At 43.2% G+C, this 25083-nt stretch overlaps 1 protein-coding gene across 5 annotated transcripts in view; it reads right to left on the bottom strand.

Moving 5' to 3' along the window:
- Positions 1-1392: 1392 nt before the first annotated feature.
- Positions 1393-25083, bottom strand: part of AFTPH (aftiphilin) — a 132727-nt gene continuing 109036 nt past the window's right edge. For 4 of the 5 annotated variants that reach the window (XM_033936288.1, XM_033936289.1, XM_033936286.1 and 1 more), the window contains one exon: positions 1393-2573. In XM_033936288.1, the coding sequence (XP_033792179.1) occupies positions 2429-2573 (145 nt within the window). In that variant the 3' untranslated portion in view covers positions 1393-2428. Of the gene's footprint in view, positions 2574-3794; positions 3970-25083 lie in introns of all 5 variants that reach the window. The other variant, XR_004538699.1, reaches the window with a different exon arrangement.

Here is a 25083-nt window from a genome sequence, read left to right as displayed (position 1 = left end):
CCGCAGGAGTGCGCATGCGCGAGTCCCCAGTCTTACTTCTCTCTGACTACAGACCCACAAAGCCACCGCTGTGGCTCCTCTCTCATCTTCCAACGCAACTGCAGCGCATGAGAGGAGCCGCGGGGGCGCCTTTGAAAACGGCTCCCTTCTCCGAGTGCCCATCCCCTCCTCCTTTTTTTGCGATCCATCGAGCGGCTCCCCAGCCTTCTTCCACCACCTACCGAACCAGGCCCCGCCTCCCCGGTTCCAACCGACACGGCGCCGCCAGACCCGGACAGCTTCAAATAGGAGGAAATAACATTAGGGCCCGACACTCACAGACCCGCGAGCAGGGTTGCCATGGAAACCCAGCCGCCATAACAAGACAGCAAGACCGGTCCTGGAAGAGAAAGGGAAAGCGAGGCAGAAAATGGGTGAGAACAGGAGAGCAAAACAGTGAGAGGGGGCAAAAGGGGAAGGGGAGGAAGAGTGAGAGAAACCCCGGCCAAAACCAAAAATAAAAACAACCACTGCCACAGAGAGAGAAAGGGACGCTTCCATTTGGGCCAGGGAAGGGTGGGGCTTCTCGGTGGATTAATAGGCTCCAGGGACATGGGAGAAAAGGGGGCTGGAAGCTGAAAGGAAAAAGATGGGAGAAGAGGGCTGGGGGGGGGGGCTAAAAAATGAGTTTGGAGCTGGGGCTGAAAATAGGGGACATGTGAAGGAAGGAGGCTTTAACAGGCTTAAACACTAGAGGGGATCAGGAGTGACATGCACAGCAGGGGCTTAGAGGGCAAGAGAGCTGCAGTTGGAGAGACTGAGGAAGGGAATGTTCAGATAAAGAACAGAGACTGAAGAAGGAATAAAATAAAAAAAAGAGACACCTACAGGGAAACACAGGATCAGGAGCATACAGAGAAAACAGAAGTTTGAAGGAATCAGGAACATATACAAAAAGGAGAGCAGAGACCCCTGCAAGAAGAGAAAAAAAGGAAAGAGACTGGGGATGAGAAAGAGAGCAGAGATGCTTGCAGGGAGAAAAAGCTAAGCAGTAATGTTACAGCTTGCAGACTGAGGAAGAAAGCAGAGACAGCGCTACACAGGGAAATGGAGGGAGGAAAGAGGCAGAAAGAAAAAGACAGACAGACATATATTCTAGCACCCATTAATGTAACGGGCTTAACAACTAATATATATATATATATATATATATATATATATATATATATATATATATATACATACACATACCATTGAACAATGGCATCAATATTTTTTTCACCACTTTCAGGTCTATTATTGAAAATCTCAATGTGGATGAAAATATTTTAAGCTGCTTTTGAACATTCACTTTGTAATACAATATCACATTTCTTAAAACTGCCAACAAGAAACACATAGACCAAATTTTCTTTTAAATTATTTTATTTCATTGTAAGCTAAAAGGAACTTTATACACTTAAATCTCAAAAGACCTTGGGCATGCACATTAACCTTGTTAGAGGTTTTTCTACATATTCTTTTTTTCCATAGGAATTTTCCCAAACATTTACATCCCATTGCTTTTACTGTATATACAAGCTAAACCATAGCAATCTATGATTATGCCACTTTACACTGTGCAAAATCTTCAGTAAAGAAATAAAATCGCTATAGTGGTAAAAGTAGAAGAAAAATTATAACCAGGAAATTTCATAATAAGACATTCAAATATGATTTTGGTCCTCCTTTTCCAAATCAAGTTGATTAAAGGTAAACAATCCATGTGTTAGTCCCATGTCAAGCCTTCTCACCAGTGATTCACATTGTAGCATACAGAAAGAGGGTTATGGATACAAAATCAAGTACCTTAACAAAAGAGTTATGGAAGAAGTGAAGGGGAAAGATAAACCATACCAATAATTGTCCCTGTTACTCCAACCCCCACTTCTTTCAGAGAAATAGTTACAAATGCACACAAAACAGAACAGCTGTAACACTTTTAAATTCCAAAAGTAACAGAATTCTTTCATTATACAGAAACAAGCATGAACGTATAATAGGAATGAAATTAGTTTAACGAGAACTCACAGGCAGTGAAGGTTTGTTTTCTCAATTTAGGTTGGTTTGGGTTTATTTTCGTCATAAGAAGGATGATAACCAGTGTATTTCACAATGACATGAATGTAAGTAACCTAACACAACAAAATAGGATACATTTCTAAAAATCTCCACCCCTCCCCACCAAAAAAATTTGTATTTACAGTTTTATTTTTTCAGATATAAATTTAAGATTTCAATATGGAAATAAATATACATAACTATGTATACCTTTTCTAGTGCTGCTTACCAACAAATCATCTGAACTTGAAGTTTTTTATTTGAAGCAAAACTGCTTCCCCCTTCCCCCCTTTTTTTATTATCCTCTTGGAAGAAAGATCAATATAAAAGGTCCAATTGGTGTCAGTTATCATTCTAGCTTTTCTTGACAAGTTGCTGCAGGTGTTAATGTGGCTGGGAACATCAACACCTTGGCATGCATGAATGAGAGGTCAGGGAGGCTGGCAATCACCCTGGCAGCCTCTTCACTAAGGTGCTCTTCCTTTCTAGGTTTCCTGTTAAGTGGAAAAAGAGACAGCACATCAATCCCCCACTTTCTTACAGTTCGTGAGAAAAAAAAAGTTACAGAAATTTGGAAGAGGTCTGTACTGCTGAAAGGGCAGGTGGATAAATGGAACTTTCAGCTTATCAACGTATCTATAAAGTTCAAAAAAAGAAAAAAGCTCAATAATGGGCAATATAACCTATATAAGATTTTTTCAGGGAAAAAGAGGAGTAGCTAAGTTCTGACAGGTGGTTTTTTTTTTTCAGTTTAAATGTAATTGCATTTATCAAGGAATATCTCAGCATTTTCAATGGTAAAATATCAGGATACTATGCGTTTTACAATAAAATCTGAATGCATCTTTTCCTTTTTTACTGCTTTATAATGAGGTACCCAGTCTTAACATTTTTCTTTTGAATTCGTCCATATTTTTATGGTGCCAATGCAGAGATTCAGAAGATGGCATAAGCAAACTAGGCAGGTGCTTATGGCCTAGAAAGGGTGGACCCCTGTAATGTGCCTTAAGCCAATCCTGATTTTACCACTATTTCCTTAAAAAAAAAAAATCACCTTCTGGACTGAAGCTAGTACTTGACAAGTGGCTGGGTAGGCCAGCTATGGCATTTAGTGTGGTCACCTCATGCAGAGCAAATTGTATGCATTATTTATGATGTCAAAGTGTGGCAACATCAATGATCCAATAGAGTAATTTGACAAGTTATGTGCATAAACTGCTTAGGATCCAATGTAAATGTTAATCTGGCCCTGGAATCATGCAGAAAGGAAACACAGGGACTATTTCTAGGACCCTCTGATTATTCATTCTAACAGAGTAGCAGTGGCAGTACAAAGATGAAAAATGTTTCTTTTCTGACAAGGTACAAATCTGTGCCCTACCACCAACCAGCATCAGTTGCACTTATGCTCATGCTGACCAATAGGAAATGGAAGATGGGGGAGAGGGGAGCGGGGAGCGGGGGCTCTTTAGCCATCACATGTTGATGCTCATTTACTAAGAAGTTCAACACCCATTCCGTACTAGTTTCTGCACAATGTGGGGAAAATAAAAATGACCTGGGTCTTCATCAGCTTTATTAAGGTTTATTCAAATTTTATAAACAGAAATTTGAGGTGCGCACACCAAGGTTTCTTTTTTCATTTTTGCAAACATACAGCATACATAGCTTGTTTGATATTAAAAGTAGATTTTTGGTTTGCAAATTGAATGTACCTGGCTTGGTGATGATAAATTATCAGGGTTTAAGATGTTTCATTTTTAAAACCAGATGATTATAAACCTCCTTAGCTGAAATACTGTACTTCAACATGGCTGGCACACCTGTGTCACAGTTTGCTAAGTTCATGCTTCCATTTTGCAGAAATACATTCTCCTCCTCTTTCAAACACTGCACACAAAACACATATGATGCCTTTAATCTGAATGCTGACATTTTAGAAAACTTAGTTCTTGACTTGTTCCTTATGAAGAGTAGTGGATACATGGCATGCCCTCCTGAAGGAGGGGCAGAAGACAGAATGATAACAGAATTCAAGAAAGCAATGAACAAGCACAGAGGTGAGGAGTGAAGTAGAAGACTGGATTACTCCTGGTCAGATGCCGTAATCTATGACCATCCAACCAACATTCCCTCTAGAGCGAAGGAAAGAGGCAACAACATTCCAAGGCTGCAAATCAGCAAAACGGATTTGTATTGGCCAGATGGTGTTCAGCCATTAAGCGTCTAAACTCTGCAGTACGCTTCTAGTCGATTTATGAGAGTAATTACCTCCTTTAACAGGAAAAAAATAAAGGCATAGGAATTGAGTTGGGAGATACACAAAAGACTATCAATATGATCATTCTGCTTGCTATGTGTTAAGGAAGAGGTCTTGTTTGCATCTTCTGTTTCATTAGTATTTTTGTTAGTATAATGTTAAATGTTTTTAATAAATATCACAAATCACAAAATATTTCATATTCCTTGTGTGTCACTTAAGGATCCTTTTACTAAAACCATGGCAAAAGAGGCCTTAGTGTGCCACTTATGTATGTCTTTTCTGCATTCTAAGGCTACTTGTGTTGCAGTCGGAAAATGTCCAACCTTCCCTTTCTAATTTTGCCATTGGCGTGTGGTCATTTAAAAAAGAGTTACTGCTTTAGCCCTTACAACATCTATTTTATGTAAGGGCCTACACGCTAACCCTGCACTAATCAGTTAATGTGTGACAAATGCTTCATGTGCTAATTAATGCTGTCGTGCACACTCCTCACCACCCCCCCAAACACACCCCCTTAAAGAAAATCCAGAAAAATTATTTTATCACATGGTGTAAACGCACAGATAGGCAAATTTAATGTGGGATGGCAGGGCATGCCCTGTGATAAGCACATGCTAGCGTTTACCACAGTTTAGTAAAAGGATCCCTTAAAGTTTAATGGTTAATATGAGCATTCAAATATATATAAATTAATACAGAACTGGATAAAGGAAACATGAGTAGCAATACTACAGGCTATAGGAGAGCTGAGTTGCTGCCATTATACCACAATTACCCAGAGCTGGATATCTGAGCAAGAGCCTCACCAGTTTTTGTTAACTGCTTAAATTGGAGGTAGGAAACTGGGGCTGGATGTTTGATTTTAGTGCTGATCTACCAAAAAGAGAGCCAAGCAGGAAGAGAACTAAAAATAACTTGGTAGCATGTTTATAAAATACTAGAAGAATGCCAGAGTAGCAAAAGGCTTAGTTATGACTGGTATGTACTGTATTTTTAGCTCCAAAAGACGCACCTGACTATAAGACGCACCCTAGATTTAGAAGAGGAAAACAAGAAAAAAAACAACAACCACATTCTGAACCAATTCTCCCTGTCAGGCTCTGCACCCAACCCCACACTCCTTGCCAAGCTCTGCACCCTATCCCCCCTCCCTGCCAGGCTCTGTACCCTGTCCCCCCTCTGGTGCTCTAGTGGTAAGCAGGGACAGGGCCTAGTGGCTGGCAGGCAGTCCCCAGCCTCTCCCTATTTTTAATTCAGCAGGGCATGTGGGAAGACCCCAGCCTCTCCCCTCTCTTCCCCTCCCAGTACCTATTTTTGTTCAGGCCCAGGCCCCCTGGTACCTTTTTTAAATTCTGGCACCCTCCCTCGCTGGACGTGGCTGCCTCTCTCGTGAAGAGCAGTGCACAAGACTGCCTGCCTGCTCCCCGCGAGAACTGACGGCTGACTCCTCTTCTCTAGTGGCAGAGTGGCATACAAGGCTGCCTGCCTGGTCCCACGCCACTTCCCATGAGAACTGAGCTCTCGCGGGAAGCGGTGCGGGACTAGGCAGGCAGCCTTGTGCAGCGCTCTGCCACTAGAGAAGAGGAGGCAGCCGCGTCAGCCATCAGTTCTCGTGGGGAGCAGGCAGGCAGCCTTGTGTGCCGCTCTCCGCAAGAGAGGCAGCCGCGTCCAGCAAGGGAGGCGCCAGAATTAAAATAAGGTAACAGCGGGGCACCGGGGGTTGGGTATTCGTTCCATAAGCACCCTTATTTCCACCTACTTTTGGGGAGTAAAAGAAGTGCGTCTTAAGGAGCGAAAAATACGGTAACCATAATTTCCTTGTCAGTATTGTACAGTCTGCACATTAGTTCAATAATGCAATCTGATCATCTCTCAATTTGATAAACATGTATTTAAAAAAGATCACTTAAAAAAGGTATGTACTGCTTATTGTATAGATCACAGAAACTGTAATGAAATCACTTTAGATCAGGGATCTCAAAGTCCCTCCTTGAGGGCCGCAATCCAGTTGGGTTTTCAGGATTTCCCCAATGAATATGCATTGAAAGCAGTGCATGCACATAGATCTCATGCATATTCATTGGGGAAATCCTGAAAACCCGACTGGATTGCAGCCCTCGAGGAGGGACTTTGAGACCCCTGCTTTAGATTAACTACTTGGGTTAAGCTTAGAACTATACCTTTTCACTGCAGTTAAAATTTTATCCTGTAGTGCTGAAGATCAAACTCTTATGAAAATTGCCAAAAAAGCCATTGACTGACAAGCACTTACAAGTTTATTGGGATAAAAGATGCTATTTTTGCATTCACTGCCAAAATATCAAAGTTTCCAAGATCTCAGGAGATTCTGGACCCTCTGATGAGATTTCTGAAGCAGATAGCCACAAGCAGACTCAAGCCAGAATCGGATTCAAAACAAGAGTATAGTGACTCACAATTAAACCCAATTAATCCAGCTATGTGAGTGTACTGAAGTCTATTGATCACAAAGTTTAATAGCATGTAGTACTGTCTTAGTTATAACAGACATTCCTTAATCCAGATTTAAAAAAAATAAATAATTGATTTATCTATATCTATAATGTTGTCTCTCAGGCATGATAAGTGACTGAAGCAAAATCTTTGGCAACATTGAAGTCTTAGATAACTTTGAAGTGCAGGGCTCCCTCTACTGGTTATAATGTTAAATTTCAGGCACAACTAAACAATGGAAGGTCAGCTGTTTAAATTTAAACCTATAATCCTCCTCCCCCCCCCCTAACTTGCCATTGGCTATGTAATCTACATATAACTTTAAATTCCCAGTGTTAATGTTAGACCTTCTGTTTACCTTTTGTTGGCTAGACAGGAAAATTAGGTTCTTACCTCAATAATCTTCTTTCCAGTATAAAGAGATGCAAGTCTTGACAAATGAGTTATCCTCTTTTATCCCACAGGTTTTTGCAGAAGGAATCCATAGCTTTTCAGCTCCACCTCTTTGTATCAGTGAGCAGTGCCCCATCTCAGTTTGTAATAAAAGCAGTTGATTACCCCTAAAAGAGGAGAAATAATGAGGGCACAGGGAACTTCCCGATCAAATCTAGGCTTTTCTGCTCTGCAACAAAGACAATTAAGTTAAAACCCCCCAGCAAACTTAATATAAAAAGGTGGAACCAAACAAGACACCTACCCGAGTTCAATCAGCACTAACATTTATACAGTTGTAATAGGTTCTCCCATTGCCTTAGCCATAGCGAATTCTTTTATTACTTATTGTACTTGTTTGATAGCCAAATAAACTGCTCTCTTAACTGCTCCAAGGCAAATATTAGGCGACATATGTCTGAGACAGAAAGAAGGCTAAATTGACAATTGACGGCAGGTATCAAGACTCATGTCTCTTTATGCTGGAAAGAAGATCATCACGATAAGTCTTGACAAGTGGGATGTATCAAAACTGTTCGAGTCTAGAGCAGGGCAGATGATCCTACTGCTAGCACCAAGGACCCAAACATGGTATTCATTCGTGTTGTCATGTAGAGAATTATGCCACCCAAGGTGATATTGTAAATCACCCTTTATACCTTGTAATTAAGGTGAATGAATCAGTTTATATGGCCCTCAGAGATGCCACCAGGGATCAATATGATCATATCCCTTGGCTTTACACACCCTATCGTCATCGGGTCAATATCAAATGTGAAAATGATGTAAACATTTTTTTCTTTCTTTTTGCTTTTTACTTTTACTAATTTTACTCGTGTGTGTTAAACTCTCTTTGCTAATTTTAAAACAATAAATATGGCTAATGAGTTTAAGGTCGATACTTAGCTTCACCGGGATGGTTAGTAGCTGTTGGTAAGGGATACATATGCCAACATGTTTCACCCCTAAAAAGGGGGTTTCTTCAGGGCTACTATCCCTTTTGTGTTAATTTTACACGGCTGGCCACCCGATCTAAGTTTCACTAAGATCGGGTGGCCAGCCGTGTAAAATTAACACAAAAGGGATAGTAGCCCTGAAGAAACCCCCTTTTTAGGGGTGAAACATGTTGGCATATGTATCCCTTACCAACAGCTACTAACCATCCCGGTGAAGCTAAGTATCGACCTTAAACTCATTAGCCATATTTATTGTTTTAAAATTAGCAAAGAGAGTTTAACACACACGAGTAAAATTAGTAAAAGTAAAAAGCAAAAAGAAAGAAAAAAATGTTTACATCATTTTCACATTTGATATTGACCCGATGACGATAGGGTGTGTAAAGCCAAGGGATATGATCATATTGATCCCTGGTGGCATCTCTGAGGGCCATATAAACTGATTCATTCACCTTAGTTACAAGGTATAAAGGGTGATTTACAATATCACCTTGGGTGGCATAATTAATAACACCTTGTAAAAGAACACTGTTCAAGCCTATTGTTCTGTCATGTAGAGAATGACACAGGGAAAAAAATTTGTCCCCCGTCACTGCCCCGTCCCCGTGACCACTGACCCTGTCCCCGCCTCCAATGTCCCCGCCCCGTCCCTGTGACCACTATCCCCGCCCCATCCCCACAACCACTATCCCCGCAGCATCCGTACAAGCCTCAGTACTGCAATATTTAGCTTATTCCATAATAACATAAAGAATTGCCGCTGCTGGGTCAGACCAGTTGTCCATCCTGCCTGCAGTCCGCTCACGCGGCGGCCCCCAGGTCAAAGATCAGAGCTCTAAATGAATCCAGCCTCACCTGCGTATGTCCCAGTTTAGCAGGAACTTGTCTAACTTTGTCTTGAATCCCTGGAGGGTGTTTTCCCTTACGACAGCCTCCGGAAGAACTTTCCAGTTTTCCACCACTCTTTGGGTGAAAAAGAATTTCCTTGCATTTGTATGGAATCTATCACCTTTCAACTTTAGAGAGTGCCCTCTCGTTCTTCCTACATTGGAGAGTGTGAACAGTCTGTCTTTATCTACTAAGTCTATTCCCTTCAGTATTTTGAATGTTTCGATCATGTCTCCTCTCAGTCTTCTCTTTTCAAGGGAGAAGAGGCCCAGCTTCTCCAATCTCTCACTGTACACAACTCCTCCAGCCCCTTAACCATTTTAGTCGCTCTTCTCTGGACCCTTTCGAGTAGTACCGTGTCCTTCTTCATATACAGCAACCAGTGCTGGACTCCAGGTGAGGGCGCACCATGGCCCGGTACAGCGGCATGATAACCTTCTCTAATCTGTTCGTGATCCCCTTCTTTATCATTCCTAGCATTCTGTTCGCCCTTTTTGCCGCTGCAGCACATTGTGCAGACGGCTTTATCGACTTGTCGATCAAAACTCCCAAGTCTCTTTCCTGGGAGGTCTCTCCAAGTACTGCCCCGGACATCCTGTATTCATGCATGAGATTTTTGTTACCGACATGCATCACTTTACATTTATCCACTCTGAATCTCATTTGCCATATCGATGCCCATTTCTCGAGCTTAATTATGTCATTTTGTAGATCTTCACAATCCCCCTGTGTCTTCACTACTCTGAATAACTTCGCATCATCCGCAAATTTAATCACCTCACTCATCGTACCAATGTCCAGGTCATTTATAAAGATGTTGAAGAGCACAGGTCCAAGCACTGAGCCCTGCGGCACCCCGCTGGTCACACTCTTCCAGTCCGAATATTGTCCATTTACCCCCACTCTCTGTTTCCTATGCTCCAGCCAGTTTTTAATCCACGTGAGTATTTCACCCTCGATTCCATGGCTTTCAATTTTACGAAGTAGTCGTTCATGTGGAACCTTGTCGAACGCCTTCTGAAAATCCAGATATACAATGTCGACTGGGTCGCCCTTGTCTATCCACCTGTTTACTCTCTCAAAGAAGTGCAAGAAGTTTGTCAGGCAAGATCTGCCTTTGCTGAAACTATGCTGGCTGGTCCTCATTAAACCGTGTCTGTCAAGGTGATCAATGATGTGGTCCTTTATCAGCACCTCTACCATCTTTCCTGGTCCCGAGCTCAGACTCACTGGTCTGTAGCTTCCTGGATCTCCCCTCGAACCTTTTTTGAAGATCGGCGTAACATTCACCACCTTCCAGTCATCCGGAATCTTTCCCAATTAGATTGACTATCAGTTGAAGCAGTTTAGCTATATTCCTTCCTTATAAATCAAAGTTCTGGCTGCTGAAATAAAAAAAGAGATGTTCAGCCGGCAGGACTTTGTTTATAATTTATTTTATCAACACAACTAATATCTACTTTATCCTAAAGCAAAATAAATAAATAAATATAATTTTTTTTTCTACCTTTGTTGTCTGGTTTCTGCTTTCCTCATCTTCTCCTCATTCATTTCCTTCTATTCACTGTCTGCCTTCTCCGTCTCTTCCATATGCTCTGTTACTGTGCCTCTCCCTTCCATCTCTCCCTCCTCCTCACCCCAATTGGTCTGCCACTCATCTTCTTCCCTCCGCTCCCACCATAGTCTGGAATTTCTCTCTTCCCCATTTCCCTTCAGTGTCTGTTCCTCTGCACCCCACCTTCCCCAGTTCCCTTCAGCGTCTGTTCCTCTGCACCGTCTGTTCCTCCCCACCCCACCTTCCCCAGTTCCCTTCAGCGTCTGTTCCTCTCTACCCCACCTTCCCCAGTTCCGTTCAGCATCTGTTCCTCTCTACCCCACCTTCCCCAGTTCCGTTCAGCATCTGTTCTTGTGCACCCCACCTTCCCCAGTTCCCTTCAGCGTCTGTTCCTCCGCACCCCACCTTCCCCAATTCCCTTCTGCATCTGTTCTTTCCACCTCTACCTTTCCTTCCTTTCTCCCTCACTGCTCCTTACCTTCGCGGCACACAATTTCTCTAAATATGCTTCCTACCAGCAGCCGGAGCGCTGAAAATCGCGTGTGGCTGCAGGTTGCGTCAGAGATTACCTTTATGGCAGCCACAAGCGATTTCAATGTTCCGGCTGCTGGTAGGAAGCACATTTAGAGAAAATGCCTGCCGTGAAGGTAAGGAGCAGGGAGGGAGATGCAGCGGCGGCTATCAGTATGGAGGGAGGGAGTGCAACCAGTGACTGTGCGCGTTCCCTCCATTCACTGCGGAGACAAGGTCATTCACCGCTCCACGGGGAGGTGAATGACCTTCTCCCTGTACCCCTGGCGACCAATCCTTTTCTCTCCCCCGTTTTGGCGGACTAGCCGCGGGTAACAGCCACCGTGTCATTCTCTATTGTCATGTCCACTCTGCCCAGTGCTTTTACGGAAAGTTCATGTTGACTTCTGAGAGGTGCAAGCATCTGATTTCAACAAGCGCGCATAAGACATGCCTTTAATACACATGCTTGAGAAGTGTGCTTTAGAGATCTTTTTCCCCTAAAATTGCAATAATTTATGTGAATGGTGTATTAAAAAAATTTTTTTAGGATGAGCCACAGCCTGAGATGCATTTTGTGCAGTACCAGTACTCCCGGACCAGCCGGTGATTTTTGGTTGTCAAAAGCCAGCACCGCACTTGAGGAATCACCTGGTGATAATAGAGAATTGCCCACAGTGCTCCTTTAAATATTGACGAGCCCATTTTACTACCACTTTTAATATTTATGAGCGCATTGTAATACATTTGTTCGGCAGATTCAGAATCTGCCAGGAAGCTCAGAAAAGATCATAGTGAGCCGTTCTGATAATCGACCAGTAAAATACTGCCATGCTAAACCATCTGGAGCTGGCATGGTGACCATCATTAAAAGCATGGTACGTTTTGAGAATGCTCCCCTGAATTTGTGTTTTGGCCTGCTTCTTTTCTGGATATACATCTTTGATCATTTCTAGATAAAACGGCTTAAGTAATGGCCCTTATTTTACTAGCCCTATTCACGTTTGAGAAGTGTAAACTGGCACTTATATGTTTATCTTGCATAAAGTTCTAAATCTCTATTTTATTGAACCAGCATCAAACCCAGGTGTGTACAAATGGCAAGGGTGTGTGGCCAGGGCGTGTCTTAGACAGGAAGACCATGGCAGATAAATTACACTTTTTTCCCATTTTGGAAAGGGACTAAACAATCAGTATCAGTAGTCTTCATTACAGGGTCCATGGGTCAATGGTGGCCTGTGGGGTCCTCTTTGGTGGCTCGCACCATCAGAGCCAGATTAAAGGGTAGGCTGTGCCTCGGGCCTGAAAACTTCAGGGCTGGATTAAAGGGCAGGCTGTGTTTCAGGCCTGAAAACTTCAGGGCCAGATTAAAGGGTAGGCTGTGTTTCAGGCCTGAAAACTTCAAGGCAGGATTAAAGGGTAGGTTGTGCCTTTGGCCAAAAACTTTAGCGGAGGGGGGGAAGGTCTGAAGGTGTGCTGATGCATTACAATGACATCAATGATGACTGGCCAATCTGATCTGAGTCCTGCACAACCGCAGTGAGCTACTGGCCTCAACCCCACCCTCACAAGTGCAGTCTTTGGTAGCTGAAATTGGCTCTTTGTTTTTGCTGCGTTGGGCTGCGGTTTGACAGACTTGTCTCATCCTCTCTTGGTGACAGGCAGCTTTGCAGTTGTCTCTCTTCCTGACCCCACAGCTAAGTTTGGTAGGTAGGCAGCATTCTCAGGGCAACCTCTCTCCCCGTGGCAGCTTCACAGTTGTACTGCCTGAGCAGGCTCCCTTATTTGGAGGAAAAGATCTGTCTAGAAAGGAAAAGCCAGGCCAAAAACAAAAAAGCACACCTGGATTGGATGTTATCTTTTTTTATAGAAGCAGTTGATGCTTGGGTTTCCATTTTCCTGCGCAGAGTGCTTTTGGATCTATGCAAGTGGTGAGTTAATGGAACCTCTTTGACTGTTTGGTACTACAAGTTTGGTGCTTCATTCACAAAATTGTGGGCATTTATACTCATTGAAGTTGGACTGTTAATTGTGTGAGGTGCATGTGAATGCTCTTTGAATAAATATTAACATAGTAGATGATGGCAGATAAAGACCTGAATGGTCCATCCAGTCTGCCTAACTTGATTTAATCTAAAAATTTGTTGTTGATTTTTTCTTCTTAGCTATTTCTGGGCAAGAATCCAAAGCTCTGCCCAGGACTGTTCTTAGGTTCCAACTACTGAAAGCCCCATCAAAGCCCACTCCAGCTCATCTATACCATCCCAGCCCATCCTCCACCAAACAGCCACATACAGACACAGACCGTGCAAGTCTGCCCAGTAATGGCCTTAGTTCTTCAATATTTCCTATTATTTTCTGATTCTAGATCCTCTATGTTCATCCCACGCCTTTTTGAACTCCGTCACCGTTTTCATCTAAACCACCTCTCTCGGGAGTGCATTCCAGGCATCCACCACCCTCTCTGTAAAGAAGAATTTCCTTACATTGCTCCTTAGTCTTCCAGCCCTCAACCTCAAATCATGTCCTCTGGTTTTACCATTTTCCTTTCTCTGGAAAATATTTTGTTCTACGTTAATACCTTTCAAGTATTTGAATGTCTGAGTCATATCTCCCCTGTACCTCCTTTCCTCTAAGGTATACATATTCAGGGCTTCCAGTCTCTCCTCGTATGTCTTTTGGCGTAAACCTCCTATCTTTTTTGTCGCCCTCCTTTGGACCACTTCAAGTCTTTTTGTGTCTTTCACCAGATACGGTCTCCAAAACTGAACACAATACTCCCAAGTGGGGCCTCACCAACGACCTGTACAGCGGCATCAACACCTTCCTTCTTCTACTGGTTACACCTCTCTTTATACAGTCCAGCATCCTTCTGGCAGTAGCCATCACCTTGTCGCACTGTTTTTTTTGCCTTTAGATCTTCGGACACCATCACCCCAAGGTTCCTCTCCCCATCCGTGCATATCAGTCTCTCACCTCCCAGCATATAAGGCTCCTTCAGATTATTAATTCCCAAATGTATTACTCTGCATTTCTTTGCACTGAATTCTAGTTCCAGATATTAGACCATTCTTCTAACTTTTGTAGATCCTTTTTCATTTTTTCCACTCTCTTCTCGGTGTCTACTCTATTACAAATCTTGGTATCATCTGCAAAAAGGCAAACCTTTCCTTCTAACCCTTCAGCAATGTCACTCACAAACATATTGAACAAGATCAGTCCCAGCATCAAAACTTGAGGGACTCCACTACTCACCTTTCCTTCCTCCGAGCGACTTCCATTAACCACCACCCTCTGGCATCTGTCCGTCAACCAGTTTCTAATCCACTTCACCACTTTGGGTCCTAACTTCAACCCTTCAAGTTTGTTCAAGAGCCTCCTATGAGGAACTGTGTCAACGGCTTTGCTGAAATCTAAGTAAATGACATCTAGCATATGTCCTCGATCCAGTTCTCTGGTCACCCAATCAAAAAATTCAATCAGGTTCATTTGACACGATTTACCTTTATTAAAGCCATGTTGCCTCGGATCCTGTAACCCATTAGATTCTAGGAAGTTCACTATCCTTTCTTTCAGCAACACTTCCATTATTTTTCCAACAACCAAAGTGAGGCTTACCAGCCCGTAGTTTCCCAGTTCATCTCTGTGACCACTTTTGTGAATAGGGACCACATCTGCTCTTCTCCAATCTCCAGGAACCACTCCCGTCTCCAGAGATTTGTTGAACCTTTCTGAGCTCCCTCAGTATCCTGGTATGGATCCCATCCGGTCCAATAGCTTTTTGTCCACCTTCAGTTTTTCAAGTTGTTCGTAAACACTTTCCTCCTTGAACGGTGCAGAATCTGCTCCATTTTCTTGGACAACCTGAGGATATGCTGTTCTGTTTGCCTTGGTTCACTGAAATCAAAGCTGTCAAACAGTTATGGGCATTTTTGCTACTTTTTCTCTCTGGAGGTTCTCATCGATATGTCTAATAGTGTGCTCCCAACTTTATTAGAATGGTGGTTGATTCTAGCCGTATTGCTGGCAGCAAAGATGATCTTTGAAAGAATGTGGTTTCCCATGCATGATAAATAGCTTTACCTGACCAATATTTCTAAACTAAAGAATGGTGTTTTGCAGGATCACTCATTTTCCACAAATGATTCACATAAATTCTGCAGGAGTATGTAAACTTATGAGCACAACTGTAAAAAACAGACAAAAGCTTTTAGCATTTTGATTCTTGATGATGCACTTTGCAGACTAGATGGGCCATTTGGCCTTTATCTGCCATCATGTTTCTCTGTTTCTGTGTTTAATTGGAGCTGAAATGTTTGCCAGTATTGATTTTGTAGTTCTTTTTTGTCAGCTGTATCACATGTTATGTGAAGATTTTTATTCAGGTACTGTGTTAAATGCTTTTTTATTTTTCTTCTAATAAAATATGTATCAATATATATTTTTGGTTTTATTACAAGTTGAGGATTGATAGTAACTAAGTCCTAACGTTAATGCCCACAGTTTGGGCAATAAGATTCTGGAATTAGAGACGGAAATGAGGAACGCCGACCTAGATGTGGTGGCGATATCCGAGACTTGGTTCACGGACTCCCATGGGAGGGATATGGCTATACCGGGATACAACTTACTTCGGCGGGACAGAGAGGGCAAAATAGGAGGAGGGGTAGCACTATACATTAAAGAAGACATCAAAGTTACCAAAATCGCAGATGTCAAGTACACTGGGGAATCCCTCTGGGTGAATTTGGCTAGGGGGAAGGACAAATGCCTGTATCTTGGTGTGGTATACAGACCTCCAAGACAACAGGAGGACATGGATATACAATTAGTCGAAGACATTGAGAATATCAATTTGCGTGGAGACACAGTATTGTTAGGAGACTTCAATATGCCTGATGTGGATTGGAAAAATCTTTCCGTTATGACCAGCGGCAGCAGGAAGCTATTAACCTCTATAAAGGGAGCGAGACTCAGACAAATGGTATTAGAGCCCGCTAGGGATCGGGCGATAATAGACCTAATAATCACCAACAGAGAAAGTGTCACAGAGGTCTCGGTAGGCAATACGTTGGCCTCCAGTGACCACAACATGATATGGTTCAACCTCAGGAAAGGTTTCACTAAGTCAAGCACATCAACCAAGGTCCTCAATTTTAAGGGCACAAATTTCGAAAGCATGGGAGATTTCGTCCATTGGGCACTGCAAAACCATGCTGAAACAGATAATGTAGAGGTAATGTGATCAACTCTGAAATCAACCTTACACGAAACAACCAACCGCTACGTCAAATCAGTAAGTAAACGGCGAAGAAACAATAGACCACAGTGGTTCTCTGCGGAGATCTCAGACCTCATAAAAAAGAAGAAAAGAGCGTTCATCATCTACAAACAATCAGGGAAGCGAGAATCCAAGGAAGACTATCTGGCCAAGTCAAAAGTGGTCAAAACGGCAGTCAGGGAGGCCAAACTCCGAATGCAGGAGAACCTTGCGAAGAACATCAAGAAGGGCGATAAATCCTTCTTCCGGTATATTAGTGACAGAAAAAGAAACACAGATGGGATAGTATGCCTTAGGAAACCCGATGGGAACTATGTAGAATCGGACTCCGACAAAGCCAAACTTTTAAATGAATACTTCTGCTCGGTCTTCACTTGCAAGGCGCCAGGATCCGGCTCTCAGCTGCCGCCGAGGGAAAACTCGGAAGACCCGTTTCAAAATTTCAAGTTTACGCCCAGCAGTGTCTACAAGGAGCTATCAAGACTCAAGGTGAACAAAGCTATGGGACCGGACAAACTACACCCCAGGGTGCTCAGGGAGTTGAGTGACGTCCTGGCGGAACCGTTATCCACGCTCTTCAATCTTTCCCTAAGTACAGGAAGAGTCCCGTTGGATTGGAAAATGGCTAACGTCATTCCACTCCACAAAAATGGATGCAGGACGGAGGCTGAGAATTATAGACCGGTGAGTCTCACATCGATAGTGAGTAAACTTATGGAAACACTAATCAAAAGCCAATTGGATACAATCCTGAATGAGGAGAATCTACGAGATCCCCATCAACATGGTTTTATGAAGGGAAGATCCTGCCAATCAAATCTGATCAGCTTCTTTGACTGGGTAACAAGAAAGCTGGATATAGGGGAGTCCCTGGACATCGTGTACTTGGACTTCAGCAAAGTGTTTGATAGCGTCCCACATCGCAGGTTATTGAGCAAGATGGGTTCGATGGGACTGGGTGAAACATTAACCGCATGGATTAGGGACTGGCTTAGAGGTAGACTTCAAAGGGTAGTGGTAAACGGTACCCTCTCCGACGGAGGTGATCAGTGGAGTGCCGCAGGGCTCGGTCTTGGGCCCGATCCTATTTAACATCTTCGTAAGAGACTTGGCTGAGGGGCTTCGAGGTAAAATTACATTATTCGCAGATGACGCCAAACTATGCAACATGGTAGGCAACCGCACAACAGATGAAAGCACAGTGCCCGACAAAAGCTCAATGCCCGATAGTATGACGCAGGACCTACTCCTGCTGGAGCATTGGTCAAAGACTTGGCAACTAAGTTTCAATGCCATGCACCTTGGCGGCAAAAATCCATGCAGGACTTACACCCTAAATGGTGAGATCCTAGTAAGAACTGTAGCAGAACGTGACTTGGGGGTGAACATTAGCGAAGACATGAAGACTGCCAATCAAGTGGATAAAGCTTCATCCAGGGCTAGACAAATCATGGGCTGTATCCGTAGAGGTTTCGTCAGCCGTAAGCCTGAGGTTATAATGCCATTGTACAGATCCATGGTGAGACCCCCATCTGGAATACTGTGTACAATTCTGGAGGCCACATTATCAAAAAATGTACAGAGAGTTGAGTCGGTTCAGCGAATGGCCACCAGGATGGTCTCAGGTCTCAAGGATCTATGGACAATTACTCAGACACAGGAGGGGACGACCACAAAGCATTTAAGAGAGACAATACAGGAGCAAGGAAGGATACCGTGAAGGAACCAGGGGAGACTGCTAAGCTTAAGGAGTCTAAGAAGGCAACACAAAGGGAACTCAAATGTATGTATACGAACGCTAGAAGTTTGAGAAACAAAATGGGAGAATTAGAAGCAATAGCAAAGAACGAAGAACTGGAAATCATTGGCATAACAGAAACCTGGTGGAATGACGAAAACAAATGGGTTTACAGTACTTCAGGGATACAAACTGTACAGAAGAGATAGAGTGGGGCAGAAAGGTGGAGGTGTTGCACTATATGTTTGTGAAGAAATAGAATCTGTGAGAGAGACTATGATAGAAGAGAAAGAGAAGCTGGAATCCCTCTGGATAAAGATTCCCAGACACAACGGAGCTGACACAAAGATTGGCCTTTACTATCGACCGCCAGGACAAATGGAAGAAACAGACGTGGAAATGATAGAGGAAATTAAACACGAATGTAAGACAGGTAATGTCATAATCTTGGGGGATTTCAATTTTCCTGGAATAGACTGGAACCTGGGAATTTCAAATTGTGGCAAGGAGGCAATGTTCCTGGAAGTGCTAGGGGACTGCTTTCTGGAACAATTGGTGGGAGAGCCGACAGAGGAAACGTCACCTTGGACTTGGTCCTAAACGGCATTACGGGGCCAGCAAAGGAAGTAGAAGTCACGGTCCCGCTGGGGACAAGCGATCACAACATGATCAACTTCAGACTCGATGTCGGGAAGGGGAAAAGTACCAAAACCTCAACCACAACTTTAAACTTCAAAAGGGGAAGATATGATAGCATGAGAACCATGGTGAAACAACGGATCAAGAAAAAAATGGGCAAAGTCAAAACGGTAGAACAGGCATGGTCCCTTCTGAAAAATACTATCACGGAAGCACAAAGTCTCTACATTCCGAGGATATCCAAAGCAAAGAAAACCAAAGGCAAAAGAGAGCCGGCGTGGCTTACTAAAGAGGTGAAGGAAGCCATAAAAGAAAAGAAGGACTCCTTCAAAGCATGGAAACGCACGAAAACAATCGAAACTTGGAACAAACACAAAGGTGATCAGAAGAAGTGTCACAGGGCAGTGAGGGATGCCAAAAAGGACTATGAGGAGAAAATAGCGCAGGAGGCCAAAAACTTCAAGCCCTTCTTCAAGTACGTGAAAGGGAAAAAACCCGCAAATGAGGCGGTGGGACCGCTGGACGACCAGGGAAGGAAAGGGTACATCAAGGAAGACAAACAAATCGCAGACAGACTAAATTCATTCTTTGCGTCTGTCTTTACAAAGGAAGACACTGCAACAATTCCAGAAGCAGTGAAAATGTTCAAAGGAGTAACAGAGGACAGCCTTACCACAGTAGACGTGGACTTGGACCAGATATACCGCCAGATTGACAAACTCAAAAGCGACAAATCCCCTGGACCGGATAGAATTCATCCGAGAGTCTTGAAAGAGCTAAAAGTGGAAATCGGAGAACTATTCCAAAAACTTGCCAATCTGTCAATCAAAACAGGGCAGATACCAGACGACTGGAAGATAGCGAACGTCACGCCGATATTCAAAAAAGGATCAAGAGGAGTACCGGGCAACTATAGACCTCACGTCTCACGTCGGTCTCTGGGAAGATGGTTGAGGCGCTGATCAAGGATAGCATAACCCAGCACCTAGACACACACGACCTGATGAAAGCCAGCCAACATGGATTCAGGAAAGGGAAGTCATGCTTGATGAACCTACTTCAATTTTTTGAGACAGTGAACAGACAAATTGATAATGGAGAACTGGTGGATATTATATACTTGGATTTTCAGAAAGCGTTCAACAAAGTTCCACATGTAAGACTCCTCAGGAAACTGCAGGGCCATGGAATAGAAGGAGATATACTAAGATGGATAGGCAAATGGCTGGAGAACAGAAGGCAGAGAGTGGGCATAAATGGGAAGTTCTCGGACTGGGAAAATGTGACTAGCGGTGTGCCCCAGGGCTCGGTACTTGGGCCCATCTTATTTAATATCTTCATCAATGACCTAGAGGATGGAACATCCAGTGAGATCATCAAGTTTGCAGATGACACAAAGCTATGCCGGGCCATCAAATCGCAGAAGGACAGTGAAGAACTCCAGAGTGACTTGAGCCGATTGGAGAATTGGGCAGATAAATGGCAGATGAAGTTTAATGTAGAAAAATGCAAAGTGATGCACTTAGGCAGAAAAAAATAAGGAACACAAGTATAGTATGTCAGGTGCAACTCTGGGAAAATCTGAACAGGAAAAGGACCTGGGAGTATTAATCAATAGGACACTGAAGTCGTCGGTGCAATGTGTGGCGGCAGCGAAGAACGCAAATAGAATGTTAGGCATGATAAAGAAGAGAATCACGAGTAAATCGGAGAAAGTCATAATGCCGCTTTATAGAGCGATGGTCAGACAACACTTGGAATACTGCGTCCAGCATTGGTCTCCATACCTAAAGAAGGATATCATACTACTAGAGAGGGTGCAGAGATGAGCAACAAAGCTGGTGAAAGGTATGGAGAACCTGGATTACGAGGAAAGACTTAAGAGACTGGGGTTGTTCTCCCTTGAGTAAAGGAGACTACGAGGGGATATGATCGAGACATTCAAAATACTGAAAGGAATCGACAAAATAGAGCAGGAAAAAACGTTATTTACAATGTCCAATGTGGCACGGACAAGAGGACATGGGCTGAAGCTAAGGGGGGACAAGTTCAAGACAAATATCAGGAAGTTCTGCTTCACACAACGAGTGGTGGACACCTGGAATGCTCTCCCAGAAGAGGTAATTGCGGAATCCACCATTCTAGGATTTAAGGGTAAGTTAGATGTACATCTCCTTATGAGTGGCATGAAGTGACATGGGTAGGGGTAGGCTAGATGCACTTCTCTTTACGAGAAGCTTGGAGCGATATGGGGACCAAAACTATGCCAGGGTACACCTGGCGGGGCCTCCGCGTGTGCGGATCACCGGACTTGATGGACCTAGGGTCTGTTCCGGAGATGGCGCTTCTTATGTTCTTATGATCGCTGGAATAATCTTCCACAACAGGTAATTGAGGCAAGCAGCATGCCAGATTATAAGAAAAGATGGGATTGGCATGTGGGATCTCTTCATGGAGGTAGTTAGGGGGTGGGCCATTAGTATGGACAGACTAGATGGGCCGTGGCCCTTTTCTGCCGTCATGTTCTATGTTTCTATGCAAGTCAGACAAAGAATGAGGTAGAAAGACAGGTATATAGGTACATGGTGGGGAACATTTGGTAGAGTTGTGGTATAAGGTTTGATATAAGCTTGATTTGAGAGAGATGTAGGCTAGTGAGGATGGATGTCACTGACACATGCTGGTCAGCAGTATTGCAATCCTGTATGGGAAAATTCTTGGCTGCCCACCTTCGACTCATTTATATCCAAAGTACCCCTGCTCAAAAATTAGCGAAGACCACTGGTCTATGTCATAAAAAAATGATATCAGGAGTTACACCTGCTACTATGTATGTTTAGATTTGGGAAGCAGCTGCTATTAAACAGCATGCCACTGGAGGGATGGGGGTGCTCCTTTAATGCCTGAGGTTTTTGCCCAACCCACCCAAACACCAAACTGATAAGGGAAACCGGTCTTTGACAGCATCAAAATAATAAATGGTTATGTTTCCAAAGTTGCAAAGATAAAAGGGTTAATTGCTGGCTTTGATCATACTGCTATTTTCTATGTTTATTTTATCAAAATGAATGCAGTCAGTGCATAAATGTTTATTTATTTTAAAACAAGCTCTATATCAGCAGATTCTGTTCTAAAATGCTCATGAAACTTGAGATGCACTGACCAAAATACCTTAATTCTTACTTTTACTAGCTGTCTAAATTGGGGCTGTATATTATTCCTGGCGGAATTCTGGGCAAAAAAAAAAAAAAAAATTCTACACAAAAAATTTCAAAATTCTGTGCACAAAATGAGCAAATTCTGCAAGTTTGTCAAAATTTAAACAATATTTTTTGCTAATTATCCATATTTCATTTAAAACATTTAAAATAAAATGTTGTTCTTCTACCTTATTTTTAAGTTCAAACTGTTTATTAGTTCTGTGCCAACAACAAACCAAAAACAAAATTCAAAAATCCACAACCAATATTTACAAAAATCAAAACAAAAATCATAAAACTGAAAACATGAGACTGGAAAAATATATCAATTATGCCACATGTCTAAAAAAGGTTAGAGATTCTGTGGAAAGGAGGAAAGGCCTCAGATCATGTGTTCAATTTCACACACTAGCCCACTGGCTGTTCGGCTGATGTGACAACAATATCGATCACTGGCTATCCTCCACCACCATCAATTAATATACAAAAATCATGCTATACAAACTTGCATTAATAATATATAAATATATATAAATAATGTCAGGATTATAAAAACCACTTATCTTGGTAATATCAGACAACTTGTTCTAAAGAATCGTTCTGATTCTGAATTGTTCTGATTCTGATGAGCTAGTTTCGTAATGTCTTCCTCAGAGAATCAGAAAAACCACAAAGGGTTAGATTCACAAAGCCTACCTTTGCTGGCCAATCTGTGGCCGAGTCTTCTTGGGCAATCGATTCAGCAAGCCTCCTCATGCAAATTAATACAATTGGAGGCACACCCCACAGTCACTGAATGGATTGCTGCAGAGTGATCAGGACGCATGCGCAGACTATCTTATTTTCCTGTAGATGGTCCGCGCATGCGTTGGCCCTCAGCAAAAGCGTGGGAGGGAGAGGGAGGATCGAGGAGGCTAGATCCAAGGCAAAAGGGGCAAAATTGGATTATGGCAACTTGGTACATGCAGGAATAACAGTAGGGCAACAAACAGTACAAAATGCGGCAATTCGGCTGTTAGGTCGCGCACACATCTATGATCCATGTAACTCCATTATATTTGAAATTAGATTGGTTACCAATGGAATTTAAGAATTAAATTTAAAATCCTGATGCTAGCACATAGGGCATTATTTGAGTTACAACCATTATAGCTCTCTAATCTAGTGTTATTTTACACACCTAGTCGCTTGTTGAGATCTTTAAATGACAATAGAGTTAAATGACCTAATTAAATGACCATGCCCTGCTGATACCATGACCTGATAGCCAATGTGTGTGTGTGTCTGTGTGTGCGTGGAAGACCACCCTGGGCGCCGTCTTGATGGGGGCACTGGCACCTCTCTGTCTCCCCCATGCCACACTCTCCTTCTCCCATCCGTACCACTTTAAATCTTTGCCAGCACGAACAACTTCTGCGACCTGCTGCTTGCACTGGCCTGGCTCCCCTCTGAAATCACTTCCTGGTCACAGGGCAAGGAAGTGATGTCAGAGGGAAAGCCAACACTGGTGCGAGTAGCAGGCTGGAGAAGCTGTTCGCGCTGGTGAATTTAAAGAGGTAAATAGGGAAGGGAGGGTGTGAGTTTGGCATGGGAGGCACAAAAGGAAGAAGCGGGGGGGGGGGGGGAGGTGACAGGAGGGCACAGGGGGCACCATTGCCCCGGATGCCTCCTATCCTCACTATGCCACTGCCATAGCTGATACCGTCCAAGATTCTGTGCCATAAAGAGGGAATTCTGTGTGAATGTACAATTTTGCACAAATTCTGCTTTGCGCAGTCATGCAGAATTCTGCCAGGAGTATTATATGAAGAACCACCATAGATTTTAGAACAAGGCATTTATATCATTGGTGCTTCGGAAAATAGATTTTTGGCTATATGTAAAACTGAGGGACTGTTATAGGGACCCTACAGTCACAATAGGAAATAGTTAGAGAGGCTACAAATATTTTTCTACTTTTTGAATGATTCAAAAGGAAAATGTATTTCAACTTTCCCTTATAAAGAAAGTAGACTAAGGGCTAGATTCACTAAGCAAACCAATCGTGTACCGATCGGTTTGCAATCCCTTAGCGACCAGATTTCCCTCCGGCCCGATTCACAAACCTCTCCTGCGATCTGCTTCAAATCTGTGCATGCAAATGAGGGGAAACGCATGCAAAGTGGACATGATTCACCAAACAAATTTGATTGGGCTGGTCGATCAGGAATAGAAGCGAATGCTGGGGTCCAGTCACACACATCTAAACTAAACTAAACTAAACTAAGCCTTAGGTTTATATACCGCATCTTCTCCACTGAAGTGGAGCTCGACACGGTTTACAGAGTTTAAAAAATATGGGAAGAGAGACGAGAAAGAGTTTACAAAGCATAAAAAGAGGGGATGTAATCAGGAGAAGAGATTATTATATGCTAGAGAAAAGCCAGGTTTTCAGTTGTTTTTGGAATAGTTGGAGGGAGCCCAGGTTCCGCAGCGGGACAGTGAGGTCGTTCCAAAGGCCGGTGATTTTGGAGAGGAGGGATCTACCCAGTTTACCTGCGTGGAGGATGCCGTGTAGAGAGGGGAAGGATAGTTTATGTCTGTGGGCAGATCTGGTGGTAGTTGGTGTCGGGGCGAGGAAGGATAGAGGGATTAGGGGCGGAAGGATGCCGTGAATGATCTTGAAAGCCAGGCAGGAGCATTTGAAATGAATTCTGGAAAGTACTGGGAGCCAGTGAAGATTGGTAAGTAGAGGGGAGACGTGGTCATATTTGCGTTTAGCAAAAATCAGCTTAGCCGCAGTGTTCTGGATAAGCAGGAGTCTGCGAAGACTTTTTTTCGTTAGGCCTAAGTAGATGGCGTTACAATAATCGAGTTTGGATAGGATGATGGATTGTACAAGGACGGTGAAATGCTTTTGGTGAAAATAGGATCTCTCCTACTCCATTACCCTGCTCTGATTTTGCTGTGTAGGAAGAAAGGTTTGCAGCACTGGGGGGAATAAACACGTTCAACCTCCCTTGTGAGGCTCCTGTTCCTGCTCTGCTCTGATCTTCCAATCCTGCTTTGTGCCCTGAGCTCCTACTCTCTG

The sequence above is a fragment of the Geotrypetes seraphini genome, chromosome 3 (assembly GCF_902459505.1).
Source record: "Geotrypetes seraphini chromosome 3, aGeoSer1.1, whole genome shotgun sequence".
NCBI classification, from domain to species: Eukaryota; Metazoa; Chordata; class Amphibia; order Gymnophiona; family Dermophiidae; genus Geotrypetes; species Geotrypetes seraphini.
Note: the sequence above shows the minus strand (reverse complement) of the source record. Positions and strands in the feature narration are given on the sequence as shown.